Source organism: Neltuma alba, unplaced genomic scaffold (genome assembly GCF_004799145.2).
Source record: "Neltuma alba isolate B1F8T4 unplaced genomic scaffold, ASM479914v2 tig00010875_pilon, whole genome shotgun sequence".
Lineage (NCBI taxonomy): Eukaryota > Viridiplantae > Streptophyta > Magnoliopsida > Fabales > Fabaceae > Neltuma > Neltuma alba.
The window spans coordinates 651,126-670,287 of NW_021635666.1; the positions used below are offsets into that span (position 1 = coordinate 651,126).

The window sequence follows — 19,162 nt, forward strand, 5'->3', positions numbered from 1 at the left end:
GATCCCTCCCATCCTGCCAAGACAAAAGTGAAACACATATCCCAATCACATATAGCCATAACATTTTGTGATGGATTTCCTTTTTGCCAATAAATTTGTCTCTTTTTGCAGCAGGGACAACACACTGAATATGAGTGCCATCAATTGCTCCGATTGCGTCCTTGAAAAATGGTAATAACGTGGATCGGTCTCAATTTTTCTATGAGTTCCACGAAATGTAGGAGGATATGGGTCGAATAAGTTCAATCGATAGGCTAAGGCAAGCTTACAGTACATTATGAAAGTGCCTACTTACAGTTTCCCCTGAACGTTGAAACCGTTCCTGGAATCCTATTGCATTGTCCATGTGCAACCGTGTTTAAAAACATCGCGACCATTTCTTCAATTCCTACGTATTTAGACTTTCGTAAACCGTGTTCCTCCAATTTGGTACATAAGAGGTGGAAAACATGTTTATCCCTCTAAACATTTCAGGACATCGATCATCATGGCCATTCATAATGCCTTGCACCCATAAATTTCCTGTTTGCTCACTAGTTCTGCAGGGTTGTTTAAACATATACATTTCACAGTAATGACCAACCAATGCACCTACTGCTTCATATTGTGTTAATTCCTCATTAATCTGTCTTGAACGGTCATCTCTCATTCCACTGAGAATCATCATCCAATCCTTCAAAGTATCTTCATTCAATGGTGAATCATTATTCCAAGAAGCCATTTCTGGAGTTAACCCTGTAACTATGATGACAACAAAGTGTAAGCATATAGGATTACCCTAAAGAAGGTGTAAATAATTATCATACTGCAAACAGAAAAACTAAACACATATATGATAAGTAGAAATTAGCATAAATATTACAGTCATTACTAAGATTTTACAACAGGTCACATAAGTTTGACTTTCGTAAACCGTGTTCCTCCAATTTGGTACATAAGAGGTGGAAAACATGTTTATCCCCTCTAAAACATTTCAGGACATCGATCATCATGGCCATTCATAATGCCTTGCACCCATAAATTTCCTGTTTGCTCACTAGTTCTGCAGGGTTGTTTAAACATATACATTTCACAGTAATGACCAACCAATGCACCTACTGCTTCATATTGTGTTAATTCCTCATTAATCTGTCTTGAACGGTCATCTTCATTCCACTGAGAATCATCATTCCAATCCTTCAAAGTATCTTCATTCAATGGTGAATCATTATTCCAAGAAGCCATTTTTGGAGTTAACCCTGTAACTATGATGACAACAAAGTGTAAGCATTATAAGGATTACCCTAAAGAAGGTGTAAATAATTATCATACTGCAAACAGAAAAACTAAACACATATATGATAAGTAGAAATTAGCATAAATATTACAGTCATTACTAAGATTTTTACAACAGGTCACATAAGTTTAGGTTCAAACAGCAATTAGTTCAAGTTAACAAGTGCAGTACAGTAAAACAGTGAAACAACAAAGTCCTAAACTAAATCCTAATCTACAGGTCCCTTCCATGTGTCTGGGTCTAGTGCTACCGGTATCAACCACTCCAATAACTTGCTTCTATCATGCATAAACCCCAAATAGGCTCGCCTAGCCCACCTCAACCGCGTAAGCATCTTCGCACATGCATAATATAGTTGAGGGTTACCATTAAGCTCCTCAAGGCAAGCCAGGTGTCCCCAAATCTTCTCAACTTGTTGGGGATCTTCAACCAATGCTGATGCTCACTTTTCAGAAGCAGCTGCTATAACACTCAGGCTATCAGAAATTTTTGTAGTCGCAGCAACTTTTTTCTTCTTCTTCGCATCAGACGTCTCACCCCTCTTCCTCTTTCCATAGCTTCCTGAGTCACTTGGTCCAGTACTCGAACGGTTGTTTAAGTTGCAACTGGCAAAATCATCTGAGATCCCTGCGGTGGCTGTTGGGTCAACACCGAAATTTTCATCCTCACTGTCCCCCGACCCTTCCTGTTGGTCGAGCCCGACTCTATAAACATCCTCCTCTTCTGTGTCAGGCTGTGGAGTGAATGCTGGCTGAGGTTGTGAGGCTGATGGTGCATACATAAAGTCTCCCGAAGCCACAACATCTTTGAATATCTTCATTAGGTCTGATGCAAACATCAACCCCTGATGTCTAAATTTCTCGAAATTGGGATCCACCTACATTAACGTAATTAAGCAAGTGTCAGCGATGACGAAATTGATATTTAAAATTAAAACTCAACCAACACAAATAGTTACCATTAATTTCCGTTGCCACCACTCATCGGAGGCCAACACCCTATTTGTCGCTGCATCATAACCAATGCCAATCTCCCAGACATAAGTTTCTCCCACAACTTCCAATCCTTTCTCAAAATGTCAAATCTATTCTTAAGTTGCTTCCTGTCATACATTTTCCCACTCCTTTTCTGAAAATTCTTTGTAATTTTGTTCCAACCCGGCCTCGTAAATGATGTTCCTTGGCGTTCCTTGTGCACAATTTGCTCAACACAAACATCGATTAGGATTTTCGTTGTATACGAATCCCAACTCACTTTTTCTTTATCGTTATCCATTTCTAGGTGGAAAATAATATAGATAAGACTAACAGAAGCAAACAAAGCACAAAAAATGTTCAAATTCAAGCTACATTATGTAAGAAATAAACGACTTGTTTTACTTGCTCAATAAATGGCTTGTCTTATCTCCTAATTTTTGGATTCCAATCGGCTCATGCTCACTCCCTCTGCTCCTCCCCCAAAAAAGTGTGTGTGTGGGTGTATATATGCGAAAGTGTCATGCAAAACAATTTATAAATTCATAAGAGTACTTAACAATTTTCTTAAAAACCTGTCCCACAGAATTGAGGGTAAAAATTTTTTCAAAAAAAGAATTTATAAACGTATAAGAGTAATCAATAATTTTTCCCTAAAATATCCTTCACCCTTGACAATCCAATTAATAAGAAGATGATGGATAATAATTGAAGGCAAAAATAAAAAGAGAATACTTAGGTCAAATTACTTGAATTGGTTAAAAATGTTTTATTGATGTGTAAATTAGAAGAAAACTTATCATAAACTAATAAGAAGTGGACCATTTGACAACATTAATTGACATCGAATGTAATTTGGGACTCAGATTTCTTTTGGAAGAATATATGGCTTATTCCTCCTGTCTCCTACAACACTCGTTTATAGCGAGCAATTAGGATCTATGCCAGGTTTGGCCCAAAACTCAGATCTAAAAATCAACAAACGTCAAGCATTCATCACAAAATTCACTGATCACTGAAACACAGCACAAAACCAGGCCAAGAAGAAAACATTCAGACAGCACGGTGGTTCGATTTCAGTCTATCTATCAGCTCACAATAGATCAACAAACACACAACTCTACATGCTTTGATTAATAGCGTATCACTCCACATTCACCGAAAACCAACACAAACATATGGGAATCGGCCAACCTCGCACAAATTAGACCAATGAAGTTAGGCAGAGGTAGATCGGCCAACGCTGATCACTGAAACACAGCTCAAATCAGACCAAGCTAAGATCTTCGACGCACACCTGAGATGGACCAGCTGACGGCGGCGACTGGTTGGGACGACGATAGCAGCTCCGACAGGGTGGACTCGCGGATGATAACGACCAGCCTCTCGGTCACTGCTTGGGCCAGAACGTGCGTTCAGTAGCTTAAATTGTATAAGCTACTTTTTTTTTTAAGCCCAACCAAACAGCATCTTAACACCAATCGAGCTTATGCTGATTTTAAGCTACTTAAAACTCTTTAGAAGCCCAACCAAACGGACCCTAAATTGTATGTCACCTGGTTGGTTCCTTGTCCTTAGTTTTGTGGATGAGCCCAATTTTGCACCAAAAATATGTATGGTGGTTTGTATTAAAAAAAAAAGTATGGTTGTTATTAATAAAAATAATTTTCTCGAAACTTAATACTACCTCCGGTTCTAATTATAAGAGCTAGTTGACTAATTTGGGGAGATTAAGAAAAGAAATTAAGTTAGTTATTTGTAATAAATATGTATTGTCTTTTATAAAATATCCTTGCTAATCAAACTTATTGACTAAAACTATCATTATTAGAAGGACTACTTTAACACAAAAAAATACATAAATATAGGAGACAAAGTGGATTAGGATCTTATATTTATGATCAAAATAAAATTCAAATATAGTCTTATATTAAGGACCGGAGTAGTATTGATATGTTTATAACTGTTTTAATCATATATCTCAAAAAAAATGACGTTTAAAAAGAAAAATATTTAGGTCAAGTTATTCTAATGGACTACTTTTTATGTTTTTTTTAAAAAATCAATTATAAACAATTAAACAATTATACAAGTGAGGTTGTTGTAATAGATGTTAGGAAGAAGGAATTAAGAAAATATCAATTTTATAAAGGGAGTAACTAAAAAAAATTTAAGCAATGTATCGATATCAAAGTGCTATTAAAATCCAAATCAGCAAAAAAAAAAAAAAACCATTAACGAACTCTTTTTGCATGTGATGCAGTTAATATAATTAAAAAATGTAAAGAATATTTGGAGAACTTGAGTAACTCAACACAACAAGAAACTTAGATAAGAGATGCAAAAAAAGATTAGAAAATTGCAATTTCACCCATATGAACATTATGATAAGAAAGGTAATAGCAAAAGCAGCCTTGGAGATTTTTTTTTAAAACCAAATTATATATATAATATTATATATGACAGTTATATACTATATTTCTCCTGTGCAGCTTCCTGTAGCACACCCAAACTGACCCCTTTTTGACCACAACGGTCTGACTGGCACGGCGCCCATGCGTCCATACAAATATCTATCCAAGTATCCATAATTCGCATCGCATCCTTCGCTCCAGGGAAAATTCGGAATCTTTCACAATAAAAGGAACACGCAAATAATTTTAAAAAAAAAAAAAAGAAAAGCTGTTTTTTTTAGAAAAAAATATTGGCGAGATTAAGTAATTAAGTTCTTCAACCTTTATTAAACACATTATTTTCTTCTCATCGCGATGGTTTGATTGAGGAATAAGGGATTTCACATTTCTTAATTGAGGTTTTGAATTCCAACTTTCTTAGATAATAAGCACATATATATATGTTGATAAAATAATTACCATATTTTGATTCTGATTAGGTTCCATGACATTATGATTTTGTTATAAAAATAACATTGGCTTAACTATAATTTGAGAACACACTAGAATTTTTAGATATTTTAAATATTTAATATTATTAAGAAATATTTGATTTTAATTTTAACTTGTTGTTTTTTATCATTAATTATTATTTGTGTTTAATTTCCAAGATTCTAGAATATTTTGTTATTAATTTCTATAAATAGGTTGAGACTGCAAATAGCCCTCAATTCATTTATTTTTTAAAAACGCTTTTTGATAAATGAAATTTTGTTTTTTTGTTTTTTGGTCTTTTTTTAGTCTCACCCTTCTTTCTTGTTTCCTTTTCTTTTATGCGTAGTCTCTCTATCTCTCACTCTCTTCTATGCTTTCATCTATCTCTTCATCTCCTTCGTCCTTTATCACAGTTCTCCTAAATTAAAACTCAATTCTTTTTTAACTATATGCTTAAGACTTGAAGAAATAATAATCAAGATCTCAATTACGTAGTCGAATTGAGAAGAACTTGTAGTAAGATATATATCATTTTCATTTGTGTCTTTATAGTGTGGACTCTATGTACAATGTGTTAGTTATTGCCTATATATGCTCTAGAAAGAATCATCACATAAATTCAAACTTGGAGCCTTTCACACAACTTTTGTGGGTCCAAAGAATATAAACACACGCCCCCCAACAAACACATTTCGTTATAACGTATTCATAAGAAAGTTTTGTTCAAATTCAACCCTAATCGATGAGGAACATTGCGTTAGAAGAGTCTCACATCAATAAAAATTATACGAGTCCAAGTAGATTAGTCAATAACACTATAATATAGTTAATCCTAGAGAAGATGACTTGGATGATTGAGAATTTTAGCAGAAACTTAAGCTTAATTTAAAAAAGCATGAGTAGTTAATAAATACAATGAAGAGATGTGAGAAGTAATTGAAAATCACTCCACGTAATTGCGAAATATTTAGGTCAAATTTTTTATAATATTATATTATTTCTCAATCAGACTTTATCAGTGTCCATTTTTTTTTCATGTAAGTTTATGATTAAATAATGATACATATGGAACACAAACATAAAATAAACGTTTTTATTATTGTTTCTCCTAGAAAGTATTTTTTTTTTTAAATTTTAACCATCCAAACTTAGGATTTAATAAATACTTGATGTTACATAATAACTCAAGGTAAATGATCATCCAACACCTGAAATATTTTGTAAATGTATTTAGTATCTAAAAAACTTAATGATCCATTCATCACCTTTAAATATTCTGTGACTTATTTAGCCACCGTAAGGATTTTTTCTAAGAGAACCTAATAATTTATCACCAAAAGAATATATTTGTGATCACATTCACACAATTGGGAGCAGCCAAGGGAGGCCAGAAAAGAAGGGCATGGCGGCCAATAGCATCAAAGTTAGTCAACTTGAGAACGCATATTATTTACGTAATTAATAAATCATCTTTAATAATTATCTTGTTCTAGAATATTCTATATCAGCCTTGCTTTTTTCATTTTTGTTTTATCCCCATGATATCTAATAGACTTTCAAGTCAAATAAGGCAACGATCCATCACAACGCATTAGGTAGGGACATGACAACTGGACTACCACTACGTCAATTATAACTACTCATTACTTTATTATTATTATTTATTATTCCCAATAATTTATTCAATTTTAACAAAGTTAGTGGCACAAAAGATTAAACAACACTCATAAAGGGGAGTAGGTGGCTCAATTCATTTATATATAGCCCTTCTTTTCTCCACCAAGCCAACACATATCTTCTTCATCATCCTCAATCCCCTCACCCTCATCCTCAAGCTGTCTTCTTGCTTATAGCAATCAACTGAGCTTTTGTTTTCCTCTTTGTGATTCTACTAGAAGAAGAAGAAGAAGAAAGAAAGAAAGAAAGGAGATGGCTAGGGTTACATTAATGGCTGCTTGTTCTTTGATGGTTCTGCTTCTGGCTGTTCCTTCTGTGTTTGGAACAGACCATACTGTTGGTGGCAGCTCTGGATGGACTCTTGGTGGGAACTATGACTCTTGGGCTTCTGGACAAACCTTCACTGTTGGTGACAATCTTGGTCAGTTTCTCATAAACCCTTTTTCATGCTTTTTGATTATAGCTAAAATAGATTTCCTTGACCAATCCTTGGTGATAGTGAAAAAAGGTTGTGACTATTTAAGTACGAGATCTTGAATTTGACTTCATGTGAATACAGAGAACTTTTTTTAGAAGAACTACTTCTAATTAGACCCGACAATGCTCGAATATGATTTCATTAGATGTTATATTAAAAAAAAAATAAGTAGCATTATTTATTAATGATAAGATTTGAGTTAAAATTGAAGGAACTCAATTTCCTATGAACTCAAAATCACGTCACGGTGCTTTTCTGCATTTGGATCTTGAGTTGTTATGTGTGTGTGTGTGTTTTACATAAGGTGTTGATGATTTTCATGTCCAGTTTGACTGTAGTAAACGGTACGATAAGAACAATTAAATTATATGTCCAGAGTAGTGTTTGAATTATTATTTTTTGAACCTGGAGTCTATTTTTATGAAAGAGTCCATTTCATTCTAAACAGGGTACATGCTCTGTTTTTATTTTTCTCATACACTTTGTTTTGCTGCGTTTTTCCATTGGTTTGAGTTATTAGCTTCTTATTCCATTCAAACTTTTAACTTTCTCAAACCTGTAAAATTTTCAAAATAGATTGCACTTTTTGAACTTTTCTTTCTTTATTGTTTTTTTGTGCGCAACTTTTCTCGTTTTGAACATTTTTTACCTAATTATTTGATTTTTCCTCTCCAAGGACACCAAGCTAACCAAATGATGTTGACTTATTTTGATAACTAGTTTTCACATATGACTCCACCCATGGAGTGGACACAGTCAATGAGGATGGCTACAAGAGTTGCAGCACTGCCAATGCCCTCAAGACCTACACTGGTGGAAACACAAAAATTGCTTTGACTACACCTGGCAAAATGTACTTCATTTGCCCTACTCCAGGCCATTGCTCTGGTGGCATGAAGCTTGCCATCAATGTGGTCGCCGCCGGCTCCACCCCCACCACACCTGCCCCGTCGGGCTCAAAATCACCATCTACTCCATCCACCACTACTCCAGCAACTGGCTCATCACCACCCCCACCGGCCGGCAACGGAGCAGTTGGCGGATTTTTTAGTGCTAAACAATTGATGGGATCATTGGTTGCATCATTGTTGATCTTGGCCTTCATGTGCTAGGAAAGAGGCAGTGCTATTTTTTTCCCCTCTCCTTTTTGTGCCTGTTTTAATTATTATATGAAGATGTGATGGTGATTTGTGATCATCATGTTCTTGGTTTGTTTTTAATCTGTGTGATCTGTATTCAACAAGGAGGTTAGATTTGATGTTGACATATATGTTATATCCTTTAAATGAATAAATTTTCCTTCAGATTTTAATCGTGAGCATTGGTAAATAGTTCTATTTTCCTTTATGTTTAAACTGCATATATTATGCACACACTTAATGGCAACTTTTCTATTCATTCATAATAGAGCAAGTTTTTAACAGTAAAAAAAAAAAACTCATGGGAAAAATGTTAAATTATTAGGTTCAAGTAAGAATTTTCACGGAGTTAAAGTGCATCCAGCACTTTAAAGTATTTTCTTATTTGTATCTAATATCTTAAAATATTTTGTGATCCATTTAGCATTTAAAATATTTTTTAGATATTTAGTACTATAAAATATTTTACAATACATCCAGTACTTCAAAATATATTTTTTTGTACATCTAGCACCTAAAAATAGTTTTTGATGCATTTAATACCAAGACAAAAAAATTTAAAATTCTAGATATACTAAAAAATATTTTTAAAGTGTTAAATACATCACAAAATTTTAAAATGTTAAATATATTTTTAAAAAATTTTGAAATGCTGTACACACCCTTAGCCCATTTGTATATGCAAGCCGAAACATGCACTACTCCATAAAGCCAGACTAAGAACCAATTGCCTTGGGCATCCGTGCTTGGTGCCGTGGTAGGGTCCATGGTACAGTACAAATGACGTGTCAAAGTCCCACTTCTAAGTTTGTTTTATAAGACTAAGAGAAAGTAACAAACTAACATGCATTATTAATAGATAATGGCATGGGGCTTTCAGTTCGTTTCATTATCAAGGAAGACTTTCATACACAAGCTTTGTCCAGATTCACACCTTTTTTCTCTGGTCTTTCTTTAATGAATAATTCGTTGAAAATGATCTTATTGTTGTGGAAGAGAGTCTTCGTTCATCTTATTACATGTATATGTAATTTTAACTTGTTCATAATTCAGTTTTTTAATCTAAATTTGATGCAATTCGATCATTATAATGTTGACTTAATTAAAATACAATTTCTAAATTTGGTTTCATAGAACTCTTTTTTGTATAAGGCGATATAGTACAATTCTATTCCTATAATTTTATCCTAATTTTTTGTCCTTATATTTTAAAAAAAAATAAAATTAGAGGATCTAAAATTATTTTTGAAACTTAAGGACAAATATTTTAAATGGCTAGAACTATAAGAATTGAGTTGTATCGGGTCAACATTTAGGTGCTGAGTTGGATGCAATTCAAATTCAGGGATTGAAAGTATAAGAAACAAAGGATTAACTTTTTCGTAATATAATAAGGGCCCATGAAAATTTATATTCTCTGAATTGCAGTTTTTTTAATAAAAGAATATACACCGGCTTATGTTAGGGTTTTCTTTTTGGACTGATATATTAGGGTTAGTTGTAGCTGACACGGATTCTGGTTTCTTAATAAATGATCAAAGATTCTATTCTTAGGTTTTAGGTATAAAGCAAACTAGTTGAAACTCAGTTATGCCTTTGCATAAAAGTATTCTTTTATTACACCAAAAATTAAATAACTATAATAGTTTATTGCACCGTAGAAAATGGACTACGTACTCTTTTATGTCAATTATTTGTTTCGCCAACCCAAGCCTTGATTTTAAAGAAATTTTGAAGGAAAAGTCATAAAATGACTCTCCGCGGTGGCTATGCCAACGACTCCTCCTCCATTTACTAATATATGATATTCTTTTTGGCTTCTAACGCCGGTCACATCATTCGATTGGTCAAACAGGCTATCATACTTCGAATCTTTTTTTTTTTTTGCCAAACAAATATTAAAATTTCAAAATTTTAATTTCTAAACTACATATGTATCTCTTAAACATGTTTATGTTTTGCTCTAATTTTATTTTCTTGTCATATCTTTCAATAATTCTTTTTTTTGATCGATTTCCATGAAGTACACAATAAAAATCGATAATAAATAGTATTTTAAAAAAGAAAAATACTAAAAAAGTACAGATTAATTAACAAGTCATGTATTTTTAAGGAAAAATCCCCAAAAAATGATTCTTGAATTTTCAAATTTTGAACTAGAAATTAATATAAAAATGTGTTGTCGTTTTCTTTCAAGTGTAGTAATTTTCCTTGCAAATTGAAATTTTGAAATTCAACAATCATTTTGTTTTCTTTTTTAGATTTTCCCCATTTTTATGCTATATGCAACTAACTCTCAATTTTGTTTTGCCACTAAGTAACTTTCTCCCCCTTTTTTTTTAATATAGCTATCTAATTTGGTTAAATTCGATGTTGTCAAACCTCCAAGTATTTTTCTTTTACATTTGTAGAGACTTAAACTCCAAATCTTGTGTTTAAACAGTCAAATCACGTTCTATTATGATCAACATCTCTCAGTAGAAATAACCATAGAGTATTAAAAATTAACAATAAATTTCTGTAGAGTTTTTAATTTACGCATAAAACTTCCTAAATTATACTAATATACTATTTGTTTCAAGTGTGAAATGTCAGGGAACAAAATTATATATCACTTGAAAAACATTTACAGATAATTGAGATTCAAGAAACTTCTTTCCGCAAAAAACAAATGTGAAAGAAAAGTTACATTGAGAAAAGATCCTTGGTCATCTCACGTATCACGTTTCAGTTACCACCTAATAAATTAACAAACTGTACCATAATTAAAGTATTCGGTGCAAACATTTTAATTGATAACATTATTATTATTATTATTATTATTATCATCATCATCATCATCATCATCATCATCATCATCATCATCATGCATTAAATATTGAAAATGATTATGCATACTTTTACCTATGAATTATTTTTTTTTTAAAAAAAAAGTTTCGGACATCTCAAAAGAAGAACAACTTATGCCAACCAATATGCCTCTAGAAGCGAGTATTATATTATATTAAAGAACAATTGAGATATGTTTCATTTGATAAAGAACACACCTGGCAAATTCTATTCATTATTTAATATATCCATTGATTGTGGAAGAAACTAATTGAAAAATTAATATATATATATATATATATATATATATATATAAACACAACGTTCTTAGAAAGTATAGTCCTCATCAATAATATATCCATTAAATAATAATCCATTATTAATTATCTCTTCCACCAACTCACCCTATCTTTAAAAAATTGGCATAAGGGACATAAAGTCATGAGTTGTTGAGAGAGATGGTCAATGAAAAGGCAGTTGAGGAGGCTGTATTTTGACATGGAATTTTATTTTTTATGTACACGCAACTTTTCAATTCTTCCCCTGCTTTACAAATAGGCTGTATTTCTCCATGACTTTTTTTTTCCCCCGGGGGGGGGGATATGACTTTTTCGATGAAATTTGCTTGGACAAGCAACTTCTCAATTTTCCCACTACTTTACAAGTCGCCCTCCTTGTTTCTTTTTATTTGCAAGAGTTAGAGCAGGTACTAAGATTATGGCTACGTTTGGATTTGAAAAAACCGGAGGAAAATAGAGAGAATATTAAGAAGAAAATTTTCAAAAGTCAATAATTTCTTTTTTACTATTTTAGGGAGTTTTCTCTCCTAGTATTTTCTCCTCTCTAATTTTCTATCCATCCAAATATAGGGAGGGCATGGGTAGATTACAAGAGGGATGAAATCCCCAACACCCAATTTACATTATAGCTTTCATTCTTTTAGTACATCGAAACTTCCATGCTACAACATTATAGATTGTTCCTTTGGTTCTTAATGTATAATCTAATTATTGAGTTGATCTTAATCTTAAATATAAGACCTATTTATCATGTTTATCAATTTTTTTTAATTTGTTCCTATTGATACTCCCTCAATAAGTAGATGAGAGTGGGAGAATATTAAGAAAGGTGATTATAATGTTTTAAGAAAAATATGTCATATTTTTTATAATTAACTAACTTACTTAACTTTTTTAATTTAATTAAATCAGTTAAATATATATTATATTAAAGACCGGATGAGTATAATGCTATTGGTATAAATAACCCTATTTTGGGCATTTAAGAAAAAAACCCAATGGACAAGATATTTAGAAAGGTACCCTTTTTGTTTTCTTTTATTGCCCCCTTTTTTTGTGTTTTGTTTATTTTTTAAATTAAACTACTGTTGCAGTACTTTGAAACGCTATTATTGGATTTGCAACCATTGCAAGAAGAGAGGTAGCAGTTTAAAACTGCTACGACAATTTCATAAATACAACTATTACACGTGGAGAAAGTTCAAGACTTCTTTTTGGCTAGTAAGGTTCAAAGCAATTCCATTATTGATAAACCTCTAAATTCATCAAATAAATAATCTCTTGAGACTGCAAAGTAATCTAACAAGAAAAATCAATTTCATCACAATAATTATCTTATTTATATAATTATCCAAACATACATTATATATCTCGACAACATTAATACTTAATTGAACTAAAGTATACATTTGATCCCTTAATTTTACATCAACTTTTGTTAACTCAACAAAATTAAATGGTAATTATGCAACTAAATCCCCCCCAATCATATTTAAATTCTAACCTTTAATACTACCTCCGTTCAACTGGATCTTATATTCGAAAGAGGATGCAGTATAATCATTTTTATATATAATACATGGACATTAAAAAATTTTTAACAGCATTTGTTTTTATTTCATTATATTAAAAGATTTAAATTTAAATGTGTTTTGCTAGTATTTAATTGTTGAGTTAATATTTTTTGATAAATAAGAGTAGATGTATTAAGACTAAGAAACTGAAAATACACTTTATAATGCCACTAAAAAATATACTTTATAAAGTTAATAGAATAAATGAAAACCTTATGTAAAATTAAAAGATCAAATATATATTTTGGTCTAAAAGTTTTTATACCATTATAACTTGTTTGTGACAGGTTTCACTTTTTTAATCATAGTGAATTTTATAAATGACTTTATAAGCTATATATGGATTTAATCTTTTTCCCCCTAACATGATATTTCCTAATATTGTATTTTTAATACTTTATATCACGATTAGCTTTTGTATAATGCATGATTCACGTTCTTTTAACTATGATAGTGCCTTTTGAATGTTAAGTTTGTGTCTTTTCTATCATAACTAAGGTTTCAAATGTGTAATTTATTTGTTTAAATCATGTTAGGATTATTTATACTCTTTTCTACCGTGTCCAACCTTTTCAAACTATGGAGTTTATTTATTTTCTACTATATGGTAGACTTTTGTCAATGAATTTCTTTATTTTCTATCACCATAGTATTGTAAATTATTCATATATGACTAAGTGTGCGGTGTGTGAAGGTAAAAGTTACTTCGATGATTCTTAATTTGATTTTAAAGTATATATTGCATAATATGACCAGCATATTATTTTCCTTTTTGGGTAAAATATAGGGTTAATGTATATCCAACATCTCAAAATATTTTCTTTGATGTATTTAGTATCCCGAAGTATTTTGTAATGTATTCAATAATCTCAAATATTTTTTTTAAGTGCAACCATTTTCTAGTGCATTTAATATCCTAAAGTATTTTTTAGGTGTTTCTAACACAAAATATTTTTTGGTGCATCAAGCACCAAGGTGAAAAAAAAATTCAAGAGACTGAATGTACCACAAAATATTTTAGATGTTGGATACATCTGAAAAAATATTTCAAAATGCTGAATATACCTTAACCCTAAAATATATTATTTTATTAAAATAAAATAGAGTGAATATATACCATTCAAGAAAAACATGCAAGAACAAAAACCAGCTGATTATATTTATATCATATGCTCTACTATATCTTAATTGGGTTGGGGCTGTAATCCACAAAGAATGAACTTGATAAAACCCAACATTACCAAAAGTCTCAAGTCATATGACGCGGGGTTGCAAGGTTGGAATTTATAAAGATTTTATTGCAAATAATTATACCAGTTGCAAGGAAGTCCTTAACCCTTGAGATAATTCTTTTTGCACTTGGTCAAAATTATAAATTATTGGTTTAAGATATATTTAATCAATTTTTTCTTTTGCCATTGATCTCATCTTAATTAATAGCTAAATTTAACATGTACTGTCAATATGATTACAGAATATAGCTAATATTATATAACACACCAACTGACAACAAATTATGTCTAAATAATATACTTCCTCTTTCGCATGTTGATCAAGATGCCATCAGCAGGGAAAAAGTGGATAAATAGGACTCATATCAGGATTAAATATTCCCCAATTTTGCTCCACAATCCCTTCCTTTTTGTCCTCATTGAACATCGCAAATATGAACGCATCTACGGGTTGTGTTGGCTTCCTTGGACTACCCTTACCACTTTGCACAAAACTTAGAAGCTTTTGATTATATGTTTGAGCATTCTCTATGCTTGTGAATGGCTCATTCCCTTTTGTAGGCCATCCTGTCTCAGCCACCAGAATAGGCACATTCCCAAATCCTATTTTCTCCATTGCCGCATTAACTACATCAACCATAGCTTCAAACAAACTGAAATATTTCAAGTTTCCGTCTATTATAGGACTTGGGGCTTGAAAAGTTGCATACTCAAAAGAAATATGTTGTGGGTCTGAGGCATAGGCCATGTAAGGATATGCGTTGATCAAAAGAGGTGATCCTGTTTGAGCAAGAAAACTTGATACATGCCTCATTACTTCCACAATCTCATCTGAAAACACACCATTTGAAGGAGGATATCCGTTTCTAAGACCGGCCATAGACATAACTGTTGTGACTTTGATACTATCTGTTGGGCCTAATATGGAGCTTTTTGCATTGTAAATGTTTTGCATGGCTTGTGTGACTAACGTCGCTTCAACTCCTGGGATGACTTCATTCCCTATGGTGATCCATTGAATGTTGACGTCATCTGCATAAGGTGCCACGTTGGTGCTCACCCATTGGTTTGCTGCTGATGGGTTTGAAGCTAGGGTTTGAATGTCTTCATTTTTAACTCCGATGCTTACTTTGAGGTTTGAACCTCTTAGGGCTTCCAATATGTCATGGCTTGGATCAAAGAGACGAAATGATTGAATGCCACATTTCTTGCAAAGGGCTATTACTTGTGAGGGAGGTGGAAGGTTGTCTGCATTACGGCCATAATTTACACCAATGGCCTCTTGTGTTTCCAATTTGAACAAGATGGCACATGTGAGTTTGTCATCATTTAATGGTATTAAAGATTAAAATTAAATGTGAGAAAATACACATTTCATTGATTGAAAGAGGACAAAGAGTTTGTGCTCATCAATTAATATGTATGTTTGTAAATGAAATTTATTGCACAAAATTGTCATAAATGATATAAAACTTGACGTTGAATGCCCTTAAATGCTCTAACAACTAGAATTCTAATGCATCATAAAGTCGTTCAATTGTTTTTGACTAATAGGATTGCACATGGGCAGGCCATTTTTTGAGGGCATTTGTTATCAGGCTAGAGCAGGCATACTGAGCACGCTCCACGATCACTTTTGAGGTGTTCATGAATTTTGGGATTATTATCACTATTTTGGGCTTCAAAATGAGCTTTTAGGACCTTAAATACTATCCAAATAGACACCTTAAACTTTCAAGGCAAAAATTAATGCATTATTTATAGCCAACATGTGACATTTTGGACTCCCCATATAGATATTATCAGTACGTAATCCAAAATTAAGGACATTATGTGCGCAAAATAATAAAGCTCAAGTAGCTAGAGAGATCATTCTTTTAAGGTGCTAAACATCTCTTTGATTGACCAATGTGATTGATATTTTGAATCCTCATTCGAATGGAATCAAAACTATCTTTAAATTGATGAGAAGATCCTTTCAATTGATTAAAATGTCTATTGAACAAAATTAGATCTTGTGTAATCACATCACATTACGTCTTATAGTGAAAAATATATGAATTAACGATAAAAAGATCCAATTATATATAAAATAAAAAACTTTAAGAGATTTGTTATCAATTTTTTGTTATCACAAGAAAATCATATTTATGTAGGTCAAATTTTATAGATGTTTTCTACAATTAAATTAGGCCTAATGGCAAACAACCTTAGGATATTCAGTCGAAATGATAGCATATATAATTTCATAAGAGAAAGAAGAAATATGTTAAATAAGAGCTTACCAACAGAGATGGCCATAAAAATTGCAAAGAGTAGAGCCACTGTTAGGGACATGAATCTGATCCACCATGAAACCATCTTTAGCCCTCAGCAATACAAGTTAAAGACACTTTGAAATGCAATTCTTATTCTGTATTTGGTGTATATGTGCACATATACACATGCTAGTTGACACGCATTAAATTGCAATATTATTCAGAGTATGGAATAATTAGTGTCACAATAATAACATTAAATGCAGAGTTCTCTTTTATGGTAATAGGGGACCACTTCTTATTTAATTATTAATAAACAAACACTAACATAATTGAGTCTAATGGAAATGGTTAGTCTTTCACAATTGAACGTCGACATAAAGTTTAGCCACCATGTAGTATTGTTTATTTTCAAACAAATACTGTAATTTATATGCACAATCCGATTAAGATATGGGAACGATAAAGGCCGTATATATATAGGAGATATGGGCCAAAAATGGAGTAGAGCCATATTACTATATATTTAAATACTTCCTAATATGTGTTTTATGTTGAAGGGATATGACGGTATTCCCAAAAAAAAAAAGGGGGGGGAAGGGATATGTAAATGAACATATCATAAGCTTCAAAATAGGCCCACTAATTTAGTTTTGGTATTTGCGCGTCTATCATTGTAATATGTGACATATAACGATTGATGACTAAAGACATGAGTTTTATGTTGGGGAGACTTACAAATGTGGCAGGATTTATAAGTTTAAAGAATTTTTCTTTTTAACAGGTTAGTCTTTTGGAATTGTGTTCTTACTTTAAGCTCATGTTCATAACACATTCCTCTCAAAAAAGAAAAAAGAAGAGTTTGAGTTTATGTTGATGAACATGTACATTTTTTTCTTATGAATTTTAACTTCTAAATTCGAAGGAACACTTTTACTTTTAACTTAATAAGACTATAATCGTATAAAGAATAGATATAACTGAATTGAGATCCAGATATGAGATGATAGGTTCTATAATCATGCGAAGGAAAAGGAAGGGGGGAAGAAAGGGGAAATCTGTTTTGAGAGCGTTATGATTTTGGTCTTTTTAATCCGTTATACTACCTTCGGTCCTAATTCTAGATTACAAGTGAGGCCTTATAATTAGGATCGGATGTAGTATTTGATTAAATATAATAAAAAATTCTTTCTATCATATTCTCGAAGTCATTTGCCAATTATCAAACGCATTTCAAGCATCAATATTGCATTTTATTTATTAGTTAAATGATCTTGTCAAAACTCAATATTTTTAATGCATCTTTTTAATTTACTTATATATTTGAATAAGTAAAACTATAAAAATGAAATTGAGGGTATGCTTTTTAAACTTTTAAAGATGATAAAGATTATATGAAAGATAGCTAAAATTCAGGGGCATTATATGTGTTTTGACCCTTATATTTTATTCAATTCTCATTAATTATTTCTAATAAACCACACAATAACAAGCTACGTATTCATCAAGAATCACTGAACACAATGGGGGGCAACGTAGATCAAATTAACAGAAGATGACCAAGGGCCACACCACAAGGATGATTGATGTCACGGCTTGAGTCTCATAAACACTACTTTTTTATTCATTCAATTTAAGGGACATTTTACTCTATTAAGATTATTTTAAATTACAAACAAGGACTATTGTCCATTAATAGAATTTCAATTATTCATTATTTACAATTTTCATAATTAAAGATTTAAGGGTCTGTAATTGTCATTTTCCTGAAGACTCGTTAGATACCTAGCCAAACTAGCCCATAATATAATAGGACCATTCAAATTATTAAGTGGCCTCAAATGCATACCCAAATTCCATACAATTAAATTACCCCTTTTTTTTAATTATATAAAGCATGAGGTCATCTCACCACAAAAAAAAATTAAAAAAAGAAGAAGAAAAACGAACAATGTGATAACCAAAAGAACAATTATACCATCTTTGTCTTTAATATAAAAACTAGTTGATGATTGAATTTGGTTATAAATATAAAACCTCAATCCATTTTATCTCTCAAATTTATAATTCATTCTTTAAAATATAGAATTGGTTTGGGTGATCATCCTTAGATAAGCACCCCAACACTCATCCCCTCTGAATCTTTTAAGATTTGATTTGGATGGTCCGGCTTTAATACTTTTAATTAAAGAGTTTCTATCTAAGATTAATCATGATTAAAAAAGAATATTTTAGAGAAAATTTTAAACATGAAGAGTAAAATTGCATCGCAAAAAGGATTATGATGTTGAATACACATGAGAAATATTATTAGAATGTTGGGTGCTAGTTTCCTCTTGATTAAATTCTAGCATGGCCTATTTCTGCCCTTATGACCAACCCATAATACGATAGGATCATTCAAATTAATAAATGGGCTCAAATGCACACCCGAATTCCATACAGATTAAATTGGGCCATTTTTATTCACAAAAAATTTTGGCCCAATAAAAGCATGATGAAATCTTACAAAAAAAACTAAACAGAATTCTTTCCAAT

At 31.8% G+C, this 19,162-nt stretch overlaps 3 protein-coding genes across 4 annotated transcripts; 1 reads left to right on the plus strand and 2 right to left on the minus strand.

Moving 5' to 3' along the window:
• Positions 1-1,718: 1,718 nt before the first annotated feature.
• Positions 1,719-2,551, minus strand: LOC114759618 (L10-interacting MYB domain-containing protein-like). The gene is made up of 2 exons (XM_028948828.1): positions 2,297-2,551; positions 1,719-2,153 (listed from the first exon to the last, which is right to left on the minus strand). Exons 1-2 carry the CDS (start codon positions 2,549-2,551, stop codon positions 1,719-1,721), a joined length of 690 nt encoding a protein of 229 aa, XP_028804661.1.
• Positions 2,036-8,605, plus strand: LOC114759599 (basic blue protein-like). 2 transcript variants are annotated; one of them, XM_028948799.1, is made up of 3 exons: positions 2,036-2,047; positions 7,034-7,236; positions 8,014-8,605. In XM_028948799.1, exons 2-3 carry the CDS (start codon positions 7,068-7,070, stop codon positions 8,403-8,405), a joined length of 561 nt encoding a protein of 186 aa, XP_028804632.1. In that variant the 5' UTR covers positions 2,036-2,047; positions 7,034-7,067; the 3' UTR covers positions 8,406-8,605. The 2 variants fall into 2 exon arrangements, with proteins under 2 accessions (XP_028804632.1, XP_028804633.1); XM_028948800.1 differs by having other exon boundaries at positions 2,037-2,047; positions 7,037-7,236.
• Positions 8,606-14,697: 6,092 nt separating this feature from the next.
• On the minus strand, positions 14,698-16,727 carry LOC114759612 (glucan endo-1,3-beta-glucosidase-like). Its single transcript, XM_028948822.1, has 2 exons — positions 16,652-16,727; positions 14,698-15,647 (listed from the first exon to the last, which is right to left on the minus strand). Exons 1-2 carry the CDS (start codon positions 16,725-16,727, stop codon positions 14,698-14,700), a joined length of 1,026 nt encoding a protein of 341 aa, XP_028804655.1.
• Between the last annotated feature and the right edge of the window lie 2,435 nt (positions 16,728-19,162).

Bases quoted from the DNA above. Each gene is read 5' to 3' on its own strand.
- LOC114759618 (XM_028948828.1), bottom strand. From the start codon at position 2,551: ATGGATAACGATAAAGAAAAAGTGAGTTGGGATTCGTATACAACGAAA. The intron at 2,154-2,296 runs GTTATGATGCAG...ACGTTAATGTAG, and splicing joins TGTCTGGGAGATTGGCATTG to GTGGATCCCAATTTCGAGAA.
- LOC114759599 (XM_028948799.1), top strand. From the start codon at position 7,068: ATGGCTAGGGTTACATTAATGGCTGCTTGTTCTTTGATGGTTCTGCTT. The intron at 7,237-8,013 runs GTCAGTTTCTCA...TTTGATAACTAG, and splicing joins CACTGTTGGTGACAATCTTG to TTTTCACATATGACTCCACC.
- LOC114759612 (XM_028948822.1), bottom strand. From the start codon at position 16,727: ATGGTTTCATGGTGGATCAGATTCATGTCCCTAACAGTGGCTCTACTC. The intron at 15,648-16,651 runs GTAAGCTCTTAT...TGGAAACACAAG, and splicing joins TTTTATGGCCATCTCTGTTG to AGGCCATTGGTGTAAATTAT.